Source organism: Lupinus angustifolius, chromosome LG01 (genome assembly GCF_001865875.1).
Source record: "Lupinus angustifolius cultivar Tanjil chromosome LG01, LupAngTanjil_v1.0, whole genome shotgun sequence".
NCBI classification, from domain to species: domain Eukaryota; kingdom Viridiplantae; phylum Streptophyta; class Magnoliopsida; order Fabales; family Fabaceae; genus Lupinus; species Lupinus angustifolius.
In genome coordinates, this window is record NC_032009.1 from 31,708,566 (window position 1) to 31,728,785 (window position 20,220).

Consider the following 20,220-nt stretch of genomic DNA (forward strand, 5'->3'; position numbering starts at 1 on the left):
AACAAAGAGAATGTGAGAAATGCTAGGCCCATCCGTAGAGGCTTTTAAGTGAGAGCCACTTTTTTAAAAAAATTTATTTGTAATGGAAATTGACAATTTCTCCATAAAAACGATAAGGAGAAAGATGATCTCCTTGTCTCAATCCTCGAGTAGGATGAAACTTCTGAAGCCTATTGTCATTCTAGAGAATAGATAAGGATTAAGTGGGGATATAGTACATGATAAGGTTAATGGTAACTTGTGGAAATCCAAAGTCATGCAAACATCCTCTCATGAAACTCCAATCGACATTATCGTAAGCCTTCTCCATGTCAATCTTCATTGCGATCTCTCCATTTTTGCATTTTGATGTACTCGTATAATGCAGGATTTCCTAAAGAATAATGGAATTATTTGTCGTTCCTCTCCTAGGAAGGAAACTACTCTGAAGAGGCCCAATAAGATCATTCAAAATTGGACAAAGTCTATTCACAAGAACCTTTGTGATAAGCGTACAACACATTACACAAACTGATAGTCTTGAATTCCTTGAAGTTGCTCAGATAATCCACTTGAGGAATAAGACATAACAAGTTATCTGCTACAGTTGGATTGAACTGACCAACTTCGAAGGCTTCCATTATGAATTTCCACACATCATCACCAATCAAATTCCAGAAGCACGTGAAGAAGATTACCTAAACTCCATCAGGACCTGGAGATTTGTAAGAGGTCATGCAATTTAGAGCTCTAGAATCCTATTCTCTCATCACCAGCTGAGAAGTGATGGAACCCTGCTCTTATGTGAGCTTCGTCATGTTAGTCGTTGGAAAGGGAGGTTTCTGTTGACCCCGATTATGACAAAAAATATTTTTGAAGTACTTTAAAACTTCAGCTTTCAAAATATCATCATCAGAGCAAGTGAAACCATTATGGAGAGTGAGAGACTAGATTTAATTCTTCCTACTCCTAATGATAGTCTGAGTATGGAAAAACCTGGTATTCTTATTACCGAATTTCACCCAATTTTCCCGAGATTTCTGATACTAGTGCATATCTTCTTGACGAAGAATTTGGTCATTCTTTTTGAAGATCCCGTTGAAGAAGAAGTAGAGATGATGAATCACCATGCTCAAGGCTTCTTTGAATACCTTTAAGTTTAGCTTCTATATTTCTCGTGCGCCTGAAGATGTTAGTTGAGAGAGGGATTCACACATTAGTTGAGAGAGGGATTCAAGATTTAGAAACCACATTGTGTTACTGATCATGGGCCAACCATGTTGCTTCAAACAGAAAGGGCCTTTGACCACTGGAACAAGACATGCCACTATAGTGAAGGAGAATGGGATTATAATTAGAGTGAAGCCTACAAGTATTTTCAATGATTACCCCAGGGAAGGCTAAGTGCCTATCAATGTCTGCCATTCCTCTATCCAACTTTCTAGAAATATTATGATTCCCTTGCCAGTTTCTATGCCAAGTAAATTTGCCAACAATGGCAGGAAGATAAGTAAACCACATTGAGTCATCATATTATTAAAGGTCTCAACTCTAGAGTAAGAGAAATCCCCCCTTCCCCACTGCTCTGGAGGCAGGATAGTTTCATTGAAATCACTAATAAGAACTCAAGGAGAGTGTGGTTTTGGAGGGGAAAAGAACGAATAACTTTGTAAAAGTCTCCCCTCTATGTGTCTATTTTTATATTTCCCCTAATTTGGGGGGTTTTCTAGAGACAAAATATTAAAATACCTAATTTCTATTAGTAAATTATATAATTATATATTATTGTTCATTTCTCATTATTAATTATATTTTTAAATTAAAAATAAAAAATATTCTTACATTATTATTAGTTTATCATTCTCATCTAAATTTCATACTCCAAAACAAGGAAGATGATACATTCCTTTCCTCTTCCTTTCCTCCCCCTTCCTAGCCATTTGTTCTCTCTCCTTCAGTTTCCCTCGTACTCCCAAACATAGCCTAATAGAACATACTAGCATCAATTACAATTTAAATCTTATTTGTTAGCTTGAAGATACTTTACTTTATTTGCAATTATAACTAGGGGCAAGGACCGCATATGACTTGTCTCTTACCTGACCCTAAATGTTGGTCAAATTATTTTTTAAACCTGAACTTAGACTTGAAGTTAAGTCGACACTAAATGTCGATTGGATCTGCCTTTGAATCCAAACCTAATTAAATATACACATACAAACATGAGGGAATGATGACCATAAGACAACAACGAACCAGATTATGTTTGTCCCTTATTCGGTCTTTGACCACATAAGACCTGACCATATTCATACCCGACATTGATCAAGCTAAACTGGATGAGCGAGTAGAGTTGGATTATGATCCTCCATGATTCTTATAACTAGACTAATAACTAGTTTATTAAGCTGGTTCAAGTTGGTCAGTCACCTCACTCATCTACTATATCCATAAAAATAATGGAGGGGAGTTCCACTCAAATATCATATGAATGGACTAAATTGAAAGAACTGGCAATTAATGAGATAGAATAAAGGAGAAATCAGAAATAAAGATTGATAAAGAGAGTAATGGGCATGGTGATAACGAACTCCCAAAGGAGGTGTCACCTTAATTATTAAGTATTTTTCTGACCAATCAAATTTTATGGTACATGAATTGAAACAAACTATGAGACAGAAGATGTGGAATGAAGATATATTGTCCCTTTTGATGTCCCTAAAGATATCTCATACTAATAAAAAATAAAAATCATAAAACATAAAATAATATTTTATATTATTTAATATAATCTTATTGGATGATGACATGAAAATAAAGTTCTTTTGGGAAAAAAGATCCATATTCGAAGATATGATCCCTTTATTCATGCTAAATATTTGTGTGAAGCATTCATGTAAAGAAATCACTCACATAATTAATTCACTTATATTCTTTGCTTGTGAACATAAGGCCACATGCATACGTTTATCACTCTATCCTTTCTAAACACATAGCATTCATTCATACAAAGCATACTATGAATTCAAGCAAGGAAGCACTCAACAAATTTAGGGGGTTTGGCCCCTTAAATGAGTTAGACTAATGATCCTAATGAAGACTGAAGAACAATATGATAATCAAGGGGCTTTGCCTGCCTTCAAAGCAATTCCTAATAATGCAGCTGCTACATGGATTGCCAGAAACAGATAGCAAAGGAAGTTCTTTACTTTTTTATAAGTACATTCAATTTTGAAATAGATAAGTATGTTTCTTCATTACCAAGTCTCTTGCAGTTCCAAAGTTAATAAATGAAGAATGGGAGATAAAAGTGATTTGTGCACAAAGAAACAAAGCATTTTACCATTTATACCCTAGAAACTCTATAAGGGTTCTTACCCCACCTCCCAAAAAAAGCATTCAAAACTAGTATGATGAAAAGGACCAGAGATCCAGTAGGAGAACTAGAGAGAAAGTAAGAAAGAAACTAAAGAAAACTCATCTACCCATTATTTCTAATTTCTAACAAACTTAACCAAAGAACCATTTCCCTCGTTGTTTCCCCATTTATAGAACCTAATAAATTAAACGACCATGTATGTTCATGGAACATAGATTATATGTTTCCAATAGTGTCTCATTTCTTGTCTTGATCAATTAAAATGTTACTTTTTTTGTTTTTTATAAATTTTATTTTATTCACATGACAATATCTGATTGGTCTGAAATAAGGAATAGAACACTCTTAAAGACAAATAATATCTAATCATATTCATGATAAAAAAAACATTATGACCTTATCAGAGGAAGTAATTGTTCAAGAATAGTCATGAGTACTGTATCTTTCTCTCCAAGTCACCAAGATCATGATTCTATCTTCTACATACATATCATTAAGTTTACCTATTTAGGTTGTGATTATTACAATGGTTACATGATATGAAAAAACCTACTAACAAAAGAAAGTCACAAACATTAGCAATCTAAATTAAAAAGAAAAGAAAAACTTAACCTTCAACCTGGTCAATATTTTTTGTTTATAAAAAAATAGTCATCGCTTCAAAACTGTATTACTACTAATATCTTTCCTTGCAATCAAAGAGAGTTAAAAAAAGTAACCAAAAAAAGTTATATTACAGTAACCAAAAAAAGAGAGTTAGAAAAAGAAAGTCAAAGAATTCAGTATTTTCCACGTAGTCCTACGTGGCTTCCTTCAAATGGCAAAATGCGTTATGCTGTATAACGTACATATCTGTAGATTCGTAGTATTTATTAGAATGAATTAAAGAGCAAGCAAAGAAATTCATCCCTAACTTTAATTGATTATTCAAATATCTTTTTTAATATTACTAATGATATCTTTTACTTTTTGGGTAATAAATTAATTTTCTTCTAGATTTATGGATGTCATTTTCAACAAGTGTCACTCACACATTTCATCTTAGTCTATTAAAGTAATTAGGATTTAAGTTGTTAATATTTTAGTTTCTAGAAAATAAAATAAGATCAAGGATTTAATACGTATACACTGATATCATTCATATGTGAATGGGTGTCTTGACCGTGTAAATTTTTTTACACCATTAGTACGTAGATTTTAAACTCTAAGATCAAAACACCAATAAATATAACAAATTTAAACATAAACAAACTTAACGGAAGGGAATGCATGAATAAAAATTGAAGGTATATATTTTGAATTATATTATGTATATGTATTTTCACCATGTGAATAATGTGATTCAGTAGATATCGGACAGGGGACAGAAAGGTCATGAACTTATAGCTATTATCCTGTTTTTTAAGACTTAATATGAGGAGAGTCTAACTCAAAAGATTAATTTATTAGGTGTAAAAGTCTTATGACTTAATATCATATTGAATTTGATAATATATTTAATATGAGACTTCTAACACTATTACTATCACTCGATCATGATAAAATGCGGGAAGAATAGCTTTTAATTAATTTTTATTTGACTAAAAAGTGATGAATTCACATCACTTGTAGAATAAGAACTAGAGAGCTTATTCATAATGAAATGTGGGAGAATGACCACTGAGTGATGGACATCTATTTTTTTTAATTATTTCTTCTTGAAGTAAAAATTTAGTTAAGTTTGATTTGAAATAGGGATGGCAACGGGCACGGGCAATAGCTACCCGATACCCATTTTAAAATAGGAGAATATTACTCATACTATCTATACCCGTATGGATATCTGTATGCAAGTAGTCTCGGGTATTTCTAGGTACCCGTGGGTAAAATGGGTATCTGCGAGTTTACTATATTATAAATGAATTTTTAATTTTTTACTTCTGTTTCAAATAAGATAAAATTTAATTATTTTTGTACCTTTTGATTGAATATTGGTAAAAATGCTAAATTTATTGTTGTTTTCTATTTGTATGATTTTTTGTTCTCATTTCCTTAACAAAAAGTATATATGTTCTTTGTAATATGTGTGTTTCTACACTTGTAATAATATTTGTAGGATGTTTCACCACCAAACTCAATAAAATATGTAAACAAAGTAAAAGGAAAAAATATATATATTGTAATGAATGTTAGAATAATGTACTTTTTATTTTAATTAAATATAATATATTAATCATATAAATAACAGATACTCGCAGGCACGGGTACCATAATACACGTATTCGCCCGTATGTACTACGTGTACTTTTAAAAACTCGCTTATAATACATGAGTGTACCTGTTTGTGACTCGTACTCATGCCCGTATGGATTTTACCTGCGAGTACCCATAGATACGAATTTTTTTGTCATCCCTAATCTGAAACTCTTATCAAAATATATCATAAGACATAAGTCATAATATTCTAAATCATAAGTCAGGAGCAAACTTCGTTTCATCTATTTTTAATTACTAGCTAGTCTTATGCATGAACGTGTCCATGCCTTTGTTTGTTTGACTTTCAACTCTTAATTGGTTACATCAATATTTGAAAAGTTGCCCTTGTTTTTAATTTCCTGTTACTTTCAGCTTTTACTAATAAGAAGCAAACTATTTTTAATTTCTCATTTGCCTCTGACTCAATCTAGCATAGCCTAGAATTAAAGTAAACCTTTGTGGCTTTTTACTTGTAACATTCCAAACAGATCAAAGGATGTCTTATTAATTGTAGTTGAGGGTAACTCACTCCTAAAAATTGAATTTGGACCTTCTCAAATACCCAAGGGTCTATCACTCTATTAGGACTATGATATGTGAAAGAAATAAAAATCTAATGATAATAATTTTAACTTATTTTTTAATAAAATAATTTTTAAATTTCATTTCCCTTTATGTTCAATCCAGTATGAAGAGGAGAGGAGTTAAAGCTCAAAAGGTGACTCAAGAATAAAATTGTCCATATCTTTAAGGTTATTATCACTTACATTGTTTATCAATATTTTTTGGTACTACCAAAAATACTTTTTTATTTTTTGGGTAAAGAATAAATTTTTTTGGGTGTGTGATCGTCCTTATCAACATGTATTTTTAACTTTTTAGTCTTTCTAAACATTTAATGAACCTTACACTATTAAACTAAGGCATCGTAAGTATTTTGTATTGGACCATATGATCCATCTTAGGAGGGTCATCTCACGTGTTTGGAGAGTCAAAAGAGTAGTTGAGTTAAGATCTTTGTTGACATTGACTAAGATGTATACTCTGGGTTTTATTCATATTGATAAAATACTGTATTACATAATTTTTGAACTTCTGTTCTCATAATAAAATGTGTCTAAAACTATAGTCCACTTTCATAAACACTAAATTCTTTTGGGTATACTCTATCTATTTTATAATATATATATATATATATATATATATATATATGTATGTATATGTATATATATGTATATGTATATGTATATGTACGTGTGTGTGCGCTTTTTGAAGCATATTAAAAATTGCTAGGAGACCCTCATGATAGAGGCCTCACAGTGGAAAGAGAAGATAAAGATTAAAAAAAAAGGTTGAAGCCTATTTTTGGGATCCAAACTAAGACATTTACACCTTATCTCCCTGACAAGGAAAATAATTACACTTATCTAAATATCATTGAAAGTTGTTCTAGCTTAATTGAATGTTTCAAGTTTGAGTCATTGGGAATGAAACTAAGTTTATTAGGGAGAGTTTTATCGTTTATATTGATGCTACCTAACTCACATAGTAGAAGATACATATGTTTTAGACGGAAAAAAAAAATCTAATCATAAGTATAGAAAATCATTTTTTTTTTCCTTTGTTAGAATAAAAATATTGAAAGTGTTAAATTTCTCACATTTTTGATAAAACACCAATAGTTAATAATAAATAATAAAAAACAATTACTATTTTCTTAATTTTTAATATGACTTCTGATACAACTTTTCCTATTTAAATTATAGGAAAATAGTATATATTTTCTATGTGACACATGTCACATTTTATTCTTAGAAATGAAGTATCTCCTGTATATGTATATAAATTATTTCGCTAGCCATTAAAATTATGACATATATCATTTTTAACAATTTAATTTTCTACAAATATATTTCTAAAAACTAAAAAATAGAATACATATCATAATTTTAGTGGTTGAATGAGATAATTTATTAACTTATCTTTTGAAATGATGAGACTTTATTTTCTTTATTCTTAACAAATAATTTAATTTAATTTTTAGAAGGATATATAACATCAAAATTAATGATATTAATTATGCAAAGAAATATATACTTTGGTTTGGTTTAGGTTAAAAAGGTTTATGTATATTGGAATTCTTATGGGAAAATAGGGTTATCTTCTATACTATATATAAAGCTAAAAGTTAAAATAATTACCACCATGATTTTATTTTTATATTTTGCCTTTAATATTTTTTATTTCTAAAGTAAAACCATATAATCATAGATAATTATAATTAATACATCTCATTTTAAGTTGGATATTATAATAAATACAAAAATTATAACATGAAGTACATTCAATAAAAAAACATTCTAATTATCTAAAATAAAAAATACAAATTTAATACTTAATATTGACATGCTAATTATTATAATTTCAAAATAAATATATTTGAATCAGATGCAAAGATGAAGGCCAAAACTCAAAATAGTCCAAAGAAAAAATATTTTATTTTTCCTCTTTTAGTTTACCCCGATTTATCAAGTTATTCAGTAGTATTTATAAGCTTGTTAAAATATATTGGATTGAATCCGATTATCCCTCTTTATATTTAACGCAATCTGATTCTGTTATTTATCATATCATCATTCCCCATCTATATCTATATATCAACAATAATATATTATTACATATGAACAATTAACCTTTGACTGCAACTCTTTCTCTTGAAACACTCGCGCAAATCAAAGTTAAAAACAAGTATAATGGTGACTATTCATAATTGTTATTTCTGCTGGTAGTATTTCCATAAATTGAATAGTTCAAATGCCTGGAAATTAAATGGCGTCACTATTTATCAATAAAATTAGGAAAATCTGGTTTTAGTAATAAAAAAAGTGATTGATTATTCCAGTTTGAATCATAGTTGTTAAGTCAAGTTCAACCGGTGAAATAGTCTATATATTGTCAAAGATCATGGCATCCATAATAGAAAAACTTAAAGAAATGGAACAGAAGAAGAAAGAAGAACTTTTATACTATTATTCAATATGAAAAATGAAGAGATGAATGTTAAGTGTGTTAACAAAAGGAAAAGGATTTCTCTTATTTAGATAAAAGAGGCAAGCCAAAAGGAGAAGAAAAAATAAACGAGAAAAACTAACTATCATAACAGACTTTCCAAAACAGGTTCTTCATAACTGATTTTCCCGACAATAGTGCATTCTTCATTTTCTTGAATCAGCAGAGCGGTTTGGGCTTCTGCTTCCTTTGGGCTTGGATGTTGCTTATAGTCTAACAGCCCCGCAAGCTGGCAAGTGAAAATTGAGCATGCCAAACTTGGAGATTAGAGAATGAAAAGTTGTAGGAGGAAGTGGTTTAGTCAATAGGTCTGCAAGTTGGGAAGAAGAAGGAATAAGGAGTAAGTGAAGAGTGCCATTCAGAACAAGTTATCTTACAACGTGACAATCTATTTCGACGTGTTTTGTACGTTCATGAAACACGAGATTCGCTGCAATGAGGAGGGCAGATTTATTATCACAATAAAGATTGATTGGTGTGGATTGTGGTATGCCAAGATCTGTAAGTAGAGATATCAACCATTAAGCTTCACAAGAGGCCATTGCCAATGCCCTATATTCAGCCTCAACATAAGATTTTGAGACAATGTTTTGCTTCTTACTCTTCCATGAAATTAATGAAGATCCCATGAAAAAACAACATCATGTGACAGATTTGCGAGTGTCCAAGCAGGCACCCCAATCAGAATCAGAGAAGCCTTTAATAATGGTGTTGTTTCTACTAGGGAAGAGAAGGCCTAAAGCATGTGAATGTTTGAGGTATCTGATGATTCTATGTGCTGCAATTTGATGTTGATCAGTTGGAGCAGAAATGAATTGACTAAGATGGCTTACAGCAAAGGATAAGTCTAGTATGGAGTTGGTTAAGTAGAGAAGTTTCCCTAGAAGTCTGCGATATGAAGTAGGATCAGAGAGAGGAAGGCCTTATGTAGAGTGAAGTTTGTTGTTATAGTCCATAGGAGTTGTGCAGGGCTTGGATCCCAACATCCCTATTTCTGAAAGGAGATCCAGGACATACTTTCTTTAATAGAGGGTGATACCTTTGGAAGATCTAGCAATTTCCATACCTAAAAAAAAATTCAAGTCTCCTAGATCCTTGATACCGAAGTTAGTGTGTAAAACATGTTTGGCATGTTGAATTTCATTTAAGTCATTACCTGTTAAGACCAGATCATCCACATATACTAGAATTACAGTAAAGTGAGGGGAATTGGATTTAACAAATAGTGAATAATCAGAATTGCATTTATGAAATCCTAAAGCAGTGAGGACTTTGTTAAGCTTTTCATATCACAACCTATTGGCTTGTTTAAGCCCATACAATGACTTGTGAAGTTTGCATACAAGAAAAGGATGAGAGACTTGGAGACCAAGAGGAGGTTTCATGTAAACATCATCATGGAGGTCACCATGGAGAAAGGTAGTAGTAACATCCAATTGATGCAAGAACCAGTTGTGTATAGATGCAAGGTACAAGAGTACCCTTATGGTAGTCATCTTGACCACTGGGCTGAAGGTGTCAAAGTAATCAACACCTTCAGTTTGGGTATAACCCTTGGCTACCAACCTAGCCTTATATCTCTCAATAAAACCATCAACCTTATGTTTAATTTTAAAAACTCATTTACACCCAATAGCCCTTTTATCCTTAGGCAGGGTAGTGATACTCCAAGTATTGTTTTGTGCAAGGGCAGAGAGTTTAGAGTTCATTGCTTCTTTCCAACACTCATGTAAAATAGCTTCTTTATAAGTGATTGGTGTGGTGACAGAAGAAATTGATAGTGAGTAATGTTTATGAATAGCAGAAAGAGACTCATAACCAATAAAGTTGGATATATGATACCTGATCAAAGAAGAAACCGATGGCAGTTGTCTAGAAGCAAGGGAGCAATGGTAATCTTTAAGGTATACAACGGGTTTTGTAACTCTGGATGAATGTCTAGTGGATTGGCTACTTGCAGATGGAGTGGCAGGATGATTTATTGGATCATTGGTGTCAATATTGGCTTGGTATAGTGTGAGATCATAGAAGAGAAAAGGGTACGTGTCTTAAGGTAGAGGTGTAGGAGTGTGATTAATATTTTGTGCAGATGAGAAATAGGAGATATGCTCAAAGAAAGCAACATTTCTAGAAATAAAATTTTCCCTTGTTTTATAATCAAGAATAATGTATCATTTAGTGCCATTTTTATATCCTAGAAAGACACATTGTCTAGACCTTGGATCTAATTTGTGTCTATGTGATGTAAGAGTTGATGCATAGCAAAGACTGCCAAATATTTTAAAATGTTTGATCTCTGGAAGTTTGTTGTGCAAAACCTCAAAAGGGGATTTATTGGACAAATATTTAGTTGGTTGTCTATTGATGAGGTGAATGGCATGAGAAACATCATAGTTCCAAAAGCAGGTGGGGGTATGTGATTGGAAGATTAGTAACCTAGCTATGGCTAAGATATGTTGATGTTTCCTCTCAGCTATACCATTTTGCTGAGGGGATTCAACACAAGATGTTTGATGTTCTATCCCATGTAAGGCATAGAAATCTTTAAGGAGAAATTCCTTTCCATTATCACTTCTGATACACTTGATATTGCAATTGAATTGAGTTTTAACAAAGGAGGCAATTTTTTTGATGAGATGGTTTGATTCTCCTTCGTTTTGCATAAAAACAGCCAAATGTATCTACTTCTATCATCAACAACTGTTAGGAAATATCTATGACCATGTGTGGATGGTGTGGCAAGAGGGCCTCATATGTCCATATGGATCATATCAATATTCACAGTAGATTTAGAAGTGCTAGTAGGATAGGGTAACCTTTTTTGTTTAGCCATATAACAGATTTCACAGGATCTTGAATTTTATTGCATTGTATAAAAAAGGAAAATAGACTTCATTACAATGAGTTTATCATGTGAAATATGTCCTAATCTACTGTGCCAAAGGTTATTATCATCATAACTAGAGAATATGGTTATAATATGATTTCCTACAAGGTCATGGTTGTGATGTACCATTGCATATAGTCTTGCTTGTAGGCTAGCTGCACCAATCATCCTCAATGATTGTAGGTCCTGTATATGACAAGAATTGTCTAAGAATGTGAGTTTGCAAGATAAAGATTGAGTAAGTTTTGGGACAGATATTAGATTAAAAGCAAAACTTGGTAGGTATAGAACATTAGTGAGATAAAGACAGGGAGAAAACACTACTGTACCAGAGTAGTGTGCTGTCAAGTTAGCACCATTGGGCAATTTGATGCATATATGATTAATTTGTTTAAAAGATTGGAATTCTGATAAGGAGTAGCACACATGATTCGTGGCTCCTGTATCAAGAATCTAGAATTCAGATTTCCCAATGATTGGTGCCTTATTATGAATACTTGATGTGCAAGGGTCTAGTTTGATGGGTGCAGCAACTATTTGATTAACAATATGAGATTGTTGATGTGTTGGTTGCTCTATGAGTGACATAATAGCCTTGTGTTGTTCAACAGTGAATGTAGGTGCAGCTTGATGTGAAGTTCTTCTAGGTTCAACATCATTATATGTGTTGGAATCATTGCCAACTTGATATTGGGTTAAACAATTACTTACATTTCTTGAACTTGAGAAATAGTTGGGAGGAAAACCATGCTTCCTATAGCATATGTCTATTGTATGACCTACTCTGTTATAGTATGTGTAGGTTTTATTTCCTCTACCACCACTCAAGTTGTTTTGTGACCTATTAAGATTTTGATTTCTGCTCCCAATCTGTCCTCTAAAACCTCTACCCCTGCCCCTTTGTTGATTTTCAACATTATCATTAGAAAAATTAGCCAAGATTTTGTTATCTTCCATAGGCATGTTGTTCTATCTTTCTTGTAGGGTTAATAATGCAAAGACTTTATTTATGGTGGGTAGTGGATCTAGCAACATAATTTGGGATCTAACTATAGAGTATTGGTCATTCAAACCTCTCAGAAAACATATAACATACTCATAATCTTTGTACATTTTGACAGTTGGAATTAAGATGCAAGAACACTTTACCTCACAAAGACAAGATGAGATGGGTCTGAAATTGTTGAGTTGTTCCCATAGTCCCTTTATTTGTGTGTAGTAAGCCCCAATTGTGAGATTTCCTTGCTTAAGAGAGTAAGTCTCCCCAATCAGCTCTGAAACTCTAAAAGCATCTCCTTGGTAATATCTTTCCTTCAAGTCTTCCCAAATTTCCATATCAGACTCCACCCAAAGGATGCTTTGAATGATGGAGGGTTCAACCGATTTATTTAACCAAGAGACTACTAGATTATTTCATCTTTTCCAAGAGGGGAATAATGGATCATTACTAGGAGGTCGTGGAAGACTTCCATCCACGAATTGAATCTTGTTCTTGGATTCAAGAGCCATGATCATAGCTCTTGACCAAGAGTCATGATCATAGCTCTTGACCAAGAGTGATAGTTATCACCATTCAAGATAGTTGTCACAATCAATGCACCATGATTCTCATTTGGATGAAGGAAGTATGGTGTAGTTGGATCAAGGATGGGATTCTGCTGTGCAAATTGATTTGCCATGAGATGAAGATGGTAGATTTAAAGAGAGAGAATGAAATTCGTGGGATGACCTTGTTGAATGATTAAAAAAAACGAGAGATGTGATATGATGGAAACGTGGGAGAGTCACTCTTATTGAGGGTGCTCTGATACCATGTCAAAGATCATGGCATCCATAATAGGAAAAACTTAAAGAAATGGGGCAGAAGAAGAAAGAAGAACTTCTATACTATTATTCAATATGAAAAATGAAGAGATGAATGTTAAGTGTGTTAAAAAAGGAAAATGATTGCTCTTATTTAGATAAAAGAGGCAACCTAAAAGTAATATGTGTATATTTTTTGTTTTATTTTTTAAAACTCATTAATTATTAGAACAATGTAGTTATATTGTTTGTAACATGACCGATTATTATATTATTCCCATGATTGAATTATATGTTTGAAAATAATTATATTTATATTTATAAATTTATTTTTATTATAATATATAATTTAATATGCATGTAGTTTAATAAGTAAATTGTCAATTGAATCATTATATATGATCATATTAATGTTCTTACCGGTTTAATATTGGATATAGTATTAATAAATTGATTTGTGAAAGAAAATTGGGGGAAATCTGGTGAATAGCACAACTAATGTATGGGTATAACTACACAAATGACACCACTAGATAAATAAGGATCTCCTTCATTAATGGAGAAGCAAATGATTGTTTTTATTCATATTTTTAATAGCAAAATTGTGATTTCATAATAAAGAAAATAATAAAAATATCATGTTGTTTTTTATGTGTTATTGTATGACACTTATTTATCCATTACTCCCACTAGTTTGGTGGCAATTGACTATCAGCTGCTAATGCTATTAGGTGTGTTTTGGTAAGTGCCTTAAAATGGAAGGAATTCTGCATAAATTTAAAGCGAAGAATCACTTATAAGCTACTCATTTTCTAATTATACAGTTTTCTACTCATCTATTATATTCTATATAACGCTTTACACTTGAATATTATTAACATAACTTAGACATCAATATGGTATGAGTGACAATTATTTTTAGCTAAACATATTATTGACTAGACACAATTTAGGAGGATATAACACATCCAATAGAATAATTATAAGGCTCATACATTTAGTAAATCTTATTTTGTAAGGTCAAAACACATCCAAACTATTAAATGTTAATATATATTCATGAGTTAAAATTATTCAAAAATAATGTTTTGGATGTGTTTGGATTATGCCTCATTCCTCTTAATTTTTTATGTAATGAAAATAGGTTATAGCAATGTAGCTATAGGGTAGGTACCTTTAATTTCATCGTCTGTACCTACCGAATAATTTTGGTAGACACTAGCTAGGAGGAAACTTACCAATTTTGTTTGTGTATAAACAAAAATAATAATGACATAAAGGGAGAAATGATTGAACCAAATAGTAATGGTTAACGTTAAAAAAGAAAAGACAAGAAACATCATAGTTTTTTAGTTATGAAAAGTTGTCCTTGTTTTCATTCTGTTAGGAGTAAAGGAAAGCAAATCAAAGTAAAAATGTTAATATACCTCATTCTCTTTCTTTGAACAAAGATATATTATTTTAAATCATATATCATACTAATAAAAATATGTCAATTTAAAAAATTAAACATTTATAATTTTTTTATGTTTTGGGGTAGGAGAATATTCAGAGACATAATGTAGGACATCACAAGATTGTTCCTCTTTCTTTAAACTAGTAATTCATTAAACTCTAACTTTATTTATTTTATTCTATGATGCCTTTATGCCCAGGTAAGCATAATACTAAGGATATGTTATGATACAACATGATTATTTATTTATGAATTTGATGATGACTTTATGTATGCACTTTATGCTTCTCTCTTTCTTCTGAATCCTGATCTAGATAGAATTGTGTGAAACCATATTATTATACTATTACTATTATTACATGATGATAAGATTGGCAATGATGTGATCCATTCTATAGAAATTGATTGAGCTGTGCAAAATTGGCTGTAGCAGAACTTGTTCTTGAAGCTGCAACAATTGTTAGATTCTTCGGTTTTGCTTTTTCTGTGTGAAAGCAACAAGGGGGAAAGGAGATGCTGTGATAAAAGCTGAATTTTGTGGTATGAAACCTTTTCCTGACTCTTTTGGAATCAATCTGATTTGATTTGTTTATTGTTGAGTTGAGTAGAGTAGGGTGAGGGACAATGATATGTTGTATCAAAATACGAGTTCTCAAATCAATAAAAACATGTGATGGTACTTAAAAAAAATTAAGAGTTTATTATTTTTTCTGTTTTTCCTTCGGTATTATTAGTTTGGGACATGATTTAAGACATCATATTCTTATACAACTGTGAGATTATGGGCAGATGATTGATTGGAATTTGGAAAGATAAAAGGTTGTTACTTTTTAAGAAAAATTGAATTACCCAAAAAGTTGGGATTTGTGATAATGAATTAAAAGTAGGGACAAGGTGATATCAAAAGATCTAAACCTAGATGTAGAAATAACAACTAAAGATTGATTCCAACCTTCTCTAACATGGTATCCTTTGTTCTGCAGCACTGCCATGTCTTGTTGTCAAGTGAAGATATATATAACACTCTTTTACAACCAGCTTTAGCAAATCGTTGATTGCTTGTCACAGATAAAGTAATGCATTCTTCTTGTTTGTAATAATGATTTCAATGTTTTGAGTTTATTACTAGTCTTCTATTTGTCCTCACTCATTGAGAATTTTTGCAGGAAAAATGGCAACTTTAGTTGAGAATCCCAACAGAATTAAGGCAAAGGGGAAGCATTATTATACAATATGGCAGACATTGTTTGAGATTGATACCAAGTACGTTCCGATCAAGCCTATTGGCCGAGGATCGTACGGCGTGGTGTGCTCTTCAATCAATAGGGAGACCAATGAGAAAGTTGCAATTAAGAAGATTGGTAATATATTTGAGAATTGTATTGATTCATTGAGAACATTGAGGGAGCTGAAGCTGCTTAAACATATTCAGCATGAGAATGTGATTGCTTTGAAGGATGTTATGATGCCAATCCAGAGAACAAGTTTTAAGGATGTTTACTTGGTTTATGAACTCATGGATACTGATCTTCATCAGATTATCAAGTCCTCACAGCCACTTTCTGGTGATCATTGCAAATATTTCTTGTTTCAGGTACTAACCATTTTACTATGGTATCTTCAATTTAGTTAACTGAGATGAAAATGTTATGTTATATGAGTGGACACATAAGAAAATATAGAATTAAAAATGAATATATTAGAGAGAAAGTTGGGTAGCACTTACTATAGAAAATATGGTAGAGTTGCGCCTTAGGTGGTTTGAGAAAAAATCATAGGCGAGGTAATTATTAAAGATTTAGCGATCAATATTTTCTCAAATGACATGATTTATGAATAAACATTATGACATATTTCCATTCAAGTGGTCAACCCACCTACTACTGGGGCTAAATCTTGGTTGTTGTTGTTTTTGTCTTCTTTCTAAACCTTTATTGTTGGGAGTAATTTCACATCCCCTGTCTCATTCTCAAAGGCATGACTTATATATTTATTAGGTTATCCCTCTCATTAGTTGGTTTTGAGATAGAACCTTAATAAAGTCATAACCCAACATCTTTGTCATTGTCATGGACCAAAAAATACCTTTTAATCAGAGGTTAAAGTAGTCATTCGTTTGGTTCGACATATTCATCATGCCATTTGACATAGAACCTTAACATTTATGGTTGTAGGTTTTGTTATGTAGAAAAAGTGCATAACATATGCATTTGAAGGAGCTTTGGTAGGGGTTCGAACTTTTAGTTCGACCTCTACTCGCAATGCACTTTCTTATAATTTTCAATTGACATTGCCTTGTTTTGATGTGAATTCACCCTATCATATTGTTAACACATATATGTGAATTTGTCATGAATGTCATGTTTCATGTTCTCTTACCATTTTCACACAATAGTATTAGGTAGGTATCAAGTAGTGACCGACCCAGAAATTTTAGGCAGTGTGACCTTGTGGGAGGCTAAGACAAAAACAACATATAAGTATAAATGTTTAGATAGTAGGGACAAAGGTAATATACAAGTAAAAATATATAGGAGTTGAAATGACAAATGAATATCATTTACTAGTACAAAAATTCCCAAGTCAGATAGGGGCACGTGCCCCCAAAAGCTATAACAAGGGTAAGTCTCTAGTATCAAGGAGTTGGAAATTTTGAGTTCTGTAATTTGAATGTATATTGTCTCTGGGGCACAAAAAAATAGTGTTTTAGTTCCATGACTTTTCAAGTAGAGGTGTAGAATTTGCATATACTATCATTTTAGAGACCACTGAAGTCTAGGATAGGTGTAATCCTCTAGTTCAGATTATCTATTGGCATATCATTTTACCTTTTTATTTTTGTTGAGCTAGAAAGTTGGGCCATTAATGTTTCTTTTGTAGATTTATCTTTTACTTTTGTTTGTGCCTGTGATTGTTGTTGATCATGTTTATTGCTCCTTTCGCTTCTTGTTCTGTTTACAATAGGAGGATAATATGTCTTACTGTGTATGGAATTCTATTTTGGATTATATAAATGCTAATATTTTAGAAGCTGCTAATGACTAAATATTTTAGTGCATTTTAGAGAGAGGATGAGGGCATGCACTTTTAGTGATTTATGAGCTCATGTGTAATCAATTACCTTCTGTTTAAATAGAATAACTAATATGTGCTAGAGTGAAAATAAGATAGTAAAAAACAGCACAAGATCTTTAATAAAATAGTAAAACAACAACAATCAATCCTTAATCTCACTAGGTGGAATCAGCTGCGTGAAAAAAAAACTCGTAATAGGACTACTAGCTGAATTACCATGACACTAAAATAAAGAAAACATAAATGTGCAGAATACTTAGTGCAGCACATTAAACATGTCAAATCACTAAATTTCATATCACATTCTAATTTTTTTAGCTCTTTTCATCTTTCTGGGGCATTCTTCAATTTGAAATGAACTGGAATCATGAAAATATTGCTTCAAGTTGGGATATCAAATGATCATGCATCTTAACCAAGGAATAGATTATAAACTATAATTGTCATACAGCTTTACATTTCTTTGAGTTTTTTTATATAATTTTTATCAGCATTGGCTGCATTGCTAATAGTAATCTACCAGCTGAAAGCATTAAACATATTCTCAGTCAATTCCTTACTTTTGCATATTTTAACTATTATTTTAGCTGCTTCGGGGTCTTAAATATCTTCATTCTGCAAATATTCTTCACCGAGACTTGAAGCCGGGGAATCTGCTTGTCAATGCCAACTGTGATTTGAAGATATGTGACTTTGGACTTGCAAGAACCAACGGAGTTGATGGCCAGTTTATGACAGAGTACGTTGTTACTCGTTGGTATCGTGCTCCGGAGCTCCTACTATGTTGTGACAATTATGGAACATCGATTGATGTCTGGTCTGTAGGATGCATTTTTGCTGAGATTCTTGGTAGAAAGCCAATCTTCCCTGGAACCGAATGCCTCAACCAGCTGAAACTAATCATAAGTATTCTTGGAAGCCAGAGTGAATCCGATCTCAGTTTCATTGACAATCCAAAAGCTTGGAGGTTTATCAACTCACTTCCTTATACAAGGGGAAGGCACTTCTCTCAGCTGTATCCACAAGCAGATCCATTAGCCATAGATTTGTTGCAAAAAATGCTTGTGTTTGATCCAACTAAGAGAATCACTGTTTTAGAAGCACTCCAACACCCATATATGGCTGGCCTATATGATCCAAGGAATAATCCTCCTGCCCAGGTTCCAATCAATATCAACATAGACGAAAGTTGGGGCGAACCGGTGATTAGAGAAATGATGTGGACAGAGATGCTTCATTATCATCCTGAAGCTGCTTCTGCCATTGCGTAGTTGATTCTTCAAAGGCTTTCTAGTCATGTTGCTTCACATAATCTGTCTGCACAAGTAGTTCTGTTTTTCCATAGAGACTAAAATTTTAAGGACTTAGCTGCCAAATTTTGTAATTGCGTAAGATTGTTTTAATAGTTTCTCGCTGTCGCAGCATCTTTTAACTTGTAAATATGGCCATGCTGTTTCGGCCTTTCATCTTAATTCTCGCTTGTAATATTTATTGTTCGTTAGTTGTTTCCTTGAAGGTTTGGTTGTTGTGGCTTCGTTCGGTCCATATAGTCTACTCCACCTTGTGATATAAAAGTTTGGTTGTTGTAGTTGTTTCCTTGAATTTAACAGAAAATAGCAAGATACTTAGTTTTTGCTTTTGTATGTAACTTTCTTTACACAACTTTGCTATTCTTATTTCTCTGTAACATGAAACTGGTCTACAATCTCGATCATTTTATGGAACCAAAAAGCCTTTGGTTGTTTTCCATTTTTTCACATTGATATCTAGTTAACTCTACTTCTGAGAGGAACCTGTGTTAGTAGCATTTGCACTATAGGTACATATATTATATGCATTATAGGTGTAATATTGGGAAAATATATCTTACATAAAAATTATGAAATAAAATGAATATATATCATAAATTATATGTGACTGTAATATTTAAGGGGTGCCAAATCTTGAAATATAAGAAATAAGCAGATGATAAAACATGTAAAGCCCTACATAGTTTTCTTCTAATCATCTCACTATTAATTTGGCTGCTGAGTTGATAGCCAGGGTCATCAACTTTGCTGGAAAGAAGGGGTAAGAAATGTCATTTGTTTAATTTCTTATGATGCTGGAATCTGAGCTTGTACACTTGTGAAGCATCACATAAAAATACAGAAACATAAACAATAACACAATTACTTTTTGGTATAACAAAGGGTATCTCTCATTTTATAGGTAATGAACTAATCTTTTTTTAGGTGTCTAAACTGTCCCTCCTAACAAGTGTTGTTTTCATGAATCAGATCTTTGGCCTAATTCGATACTTGAAGATTTAGTGAAGTCTTATATCACTACACTAAC

At 32.2% G+C, this 20,220-nt stretch overlaps 1 protein-coding gene across 3 annotated transcripts; it reads left to right on the plus strand.

The window, feature by feature from the left end:
• On the plus strand, window positions 15,053-19,370 carry LOC109360471 (mitogen-activated protein kinase 7-like). 3 transcript variants are annotated; one of them, XM_019605401.1, is made up of 5 exons: window positions 15,053-15,130; window positions 15,242-15,268; window positions 15,318-15,348; window positions 15,975-16,402; window positions 18,471-19,370. In XM_019605401.1, the coding sequence occupies exons 1-5, from the start codon at window positions 15,077-15,079 to the stop codon at window positions 19,152-19,154; spliced, it is 1,224 nt and encodes a 407-aa protein (XP_019460946.1). In that variant the 5' UTR covers window positions 15,053-15,076; the 3' UTR covers window positions 19,155-19,370. The 3 variants fall into 3 exon arrangements, with proteins under 3 accessions (XP_019460946.1, XP_019460965.1, XP_019460955.1); XM_019605420.1 differs by adding an exon at window positions 15,792-15,881 and having other exon boundaries at window positions 15,087-15,348; XM_019605410.1 differs by having other exon boundaries at window positions 15,087-15,268; window positions 15,318-15,349; window positions 15,977-16,402.

Excerpts from the sequence above, each read along its gene's own strand:
- LOC109360471 (XM_019605401.1), top strand. The coding sequence starts at position 15,077 with ATGTATGCACTTTATGCTTCTCTCTTTCTTCTGAATCCTGATCTAGAT. Across the intron at positions 15,269-15,317 it reads TCTTGAAGCTGCAACAATTG|GGAGATGCTGTGATAAAAGC; the intron begins TTAGATTCTTCG and ends ACAAGGGGGAAA. Across the intron at positions 15,349-15,974 it reads GATAAAAGCTGAATTTTGTG|GAAAAATGGCAACTTTAGTT; the intron begins GTATGAAACCTT and ends GAATTTTTGCAG.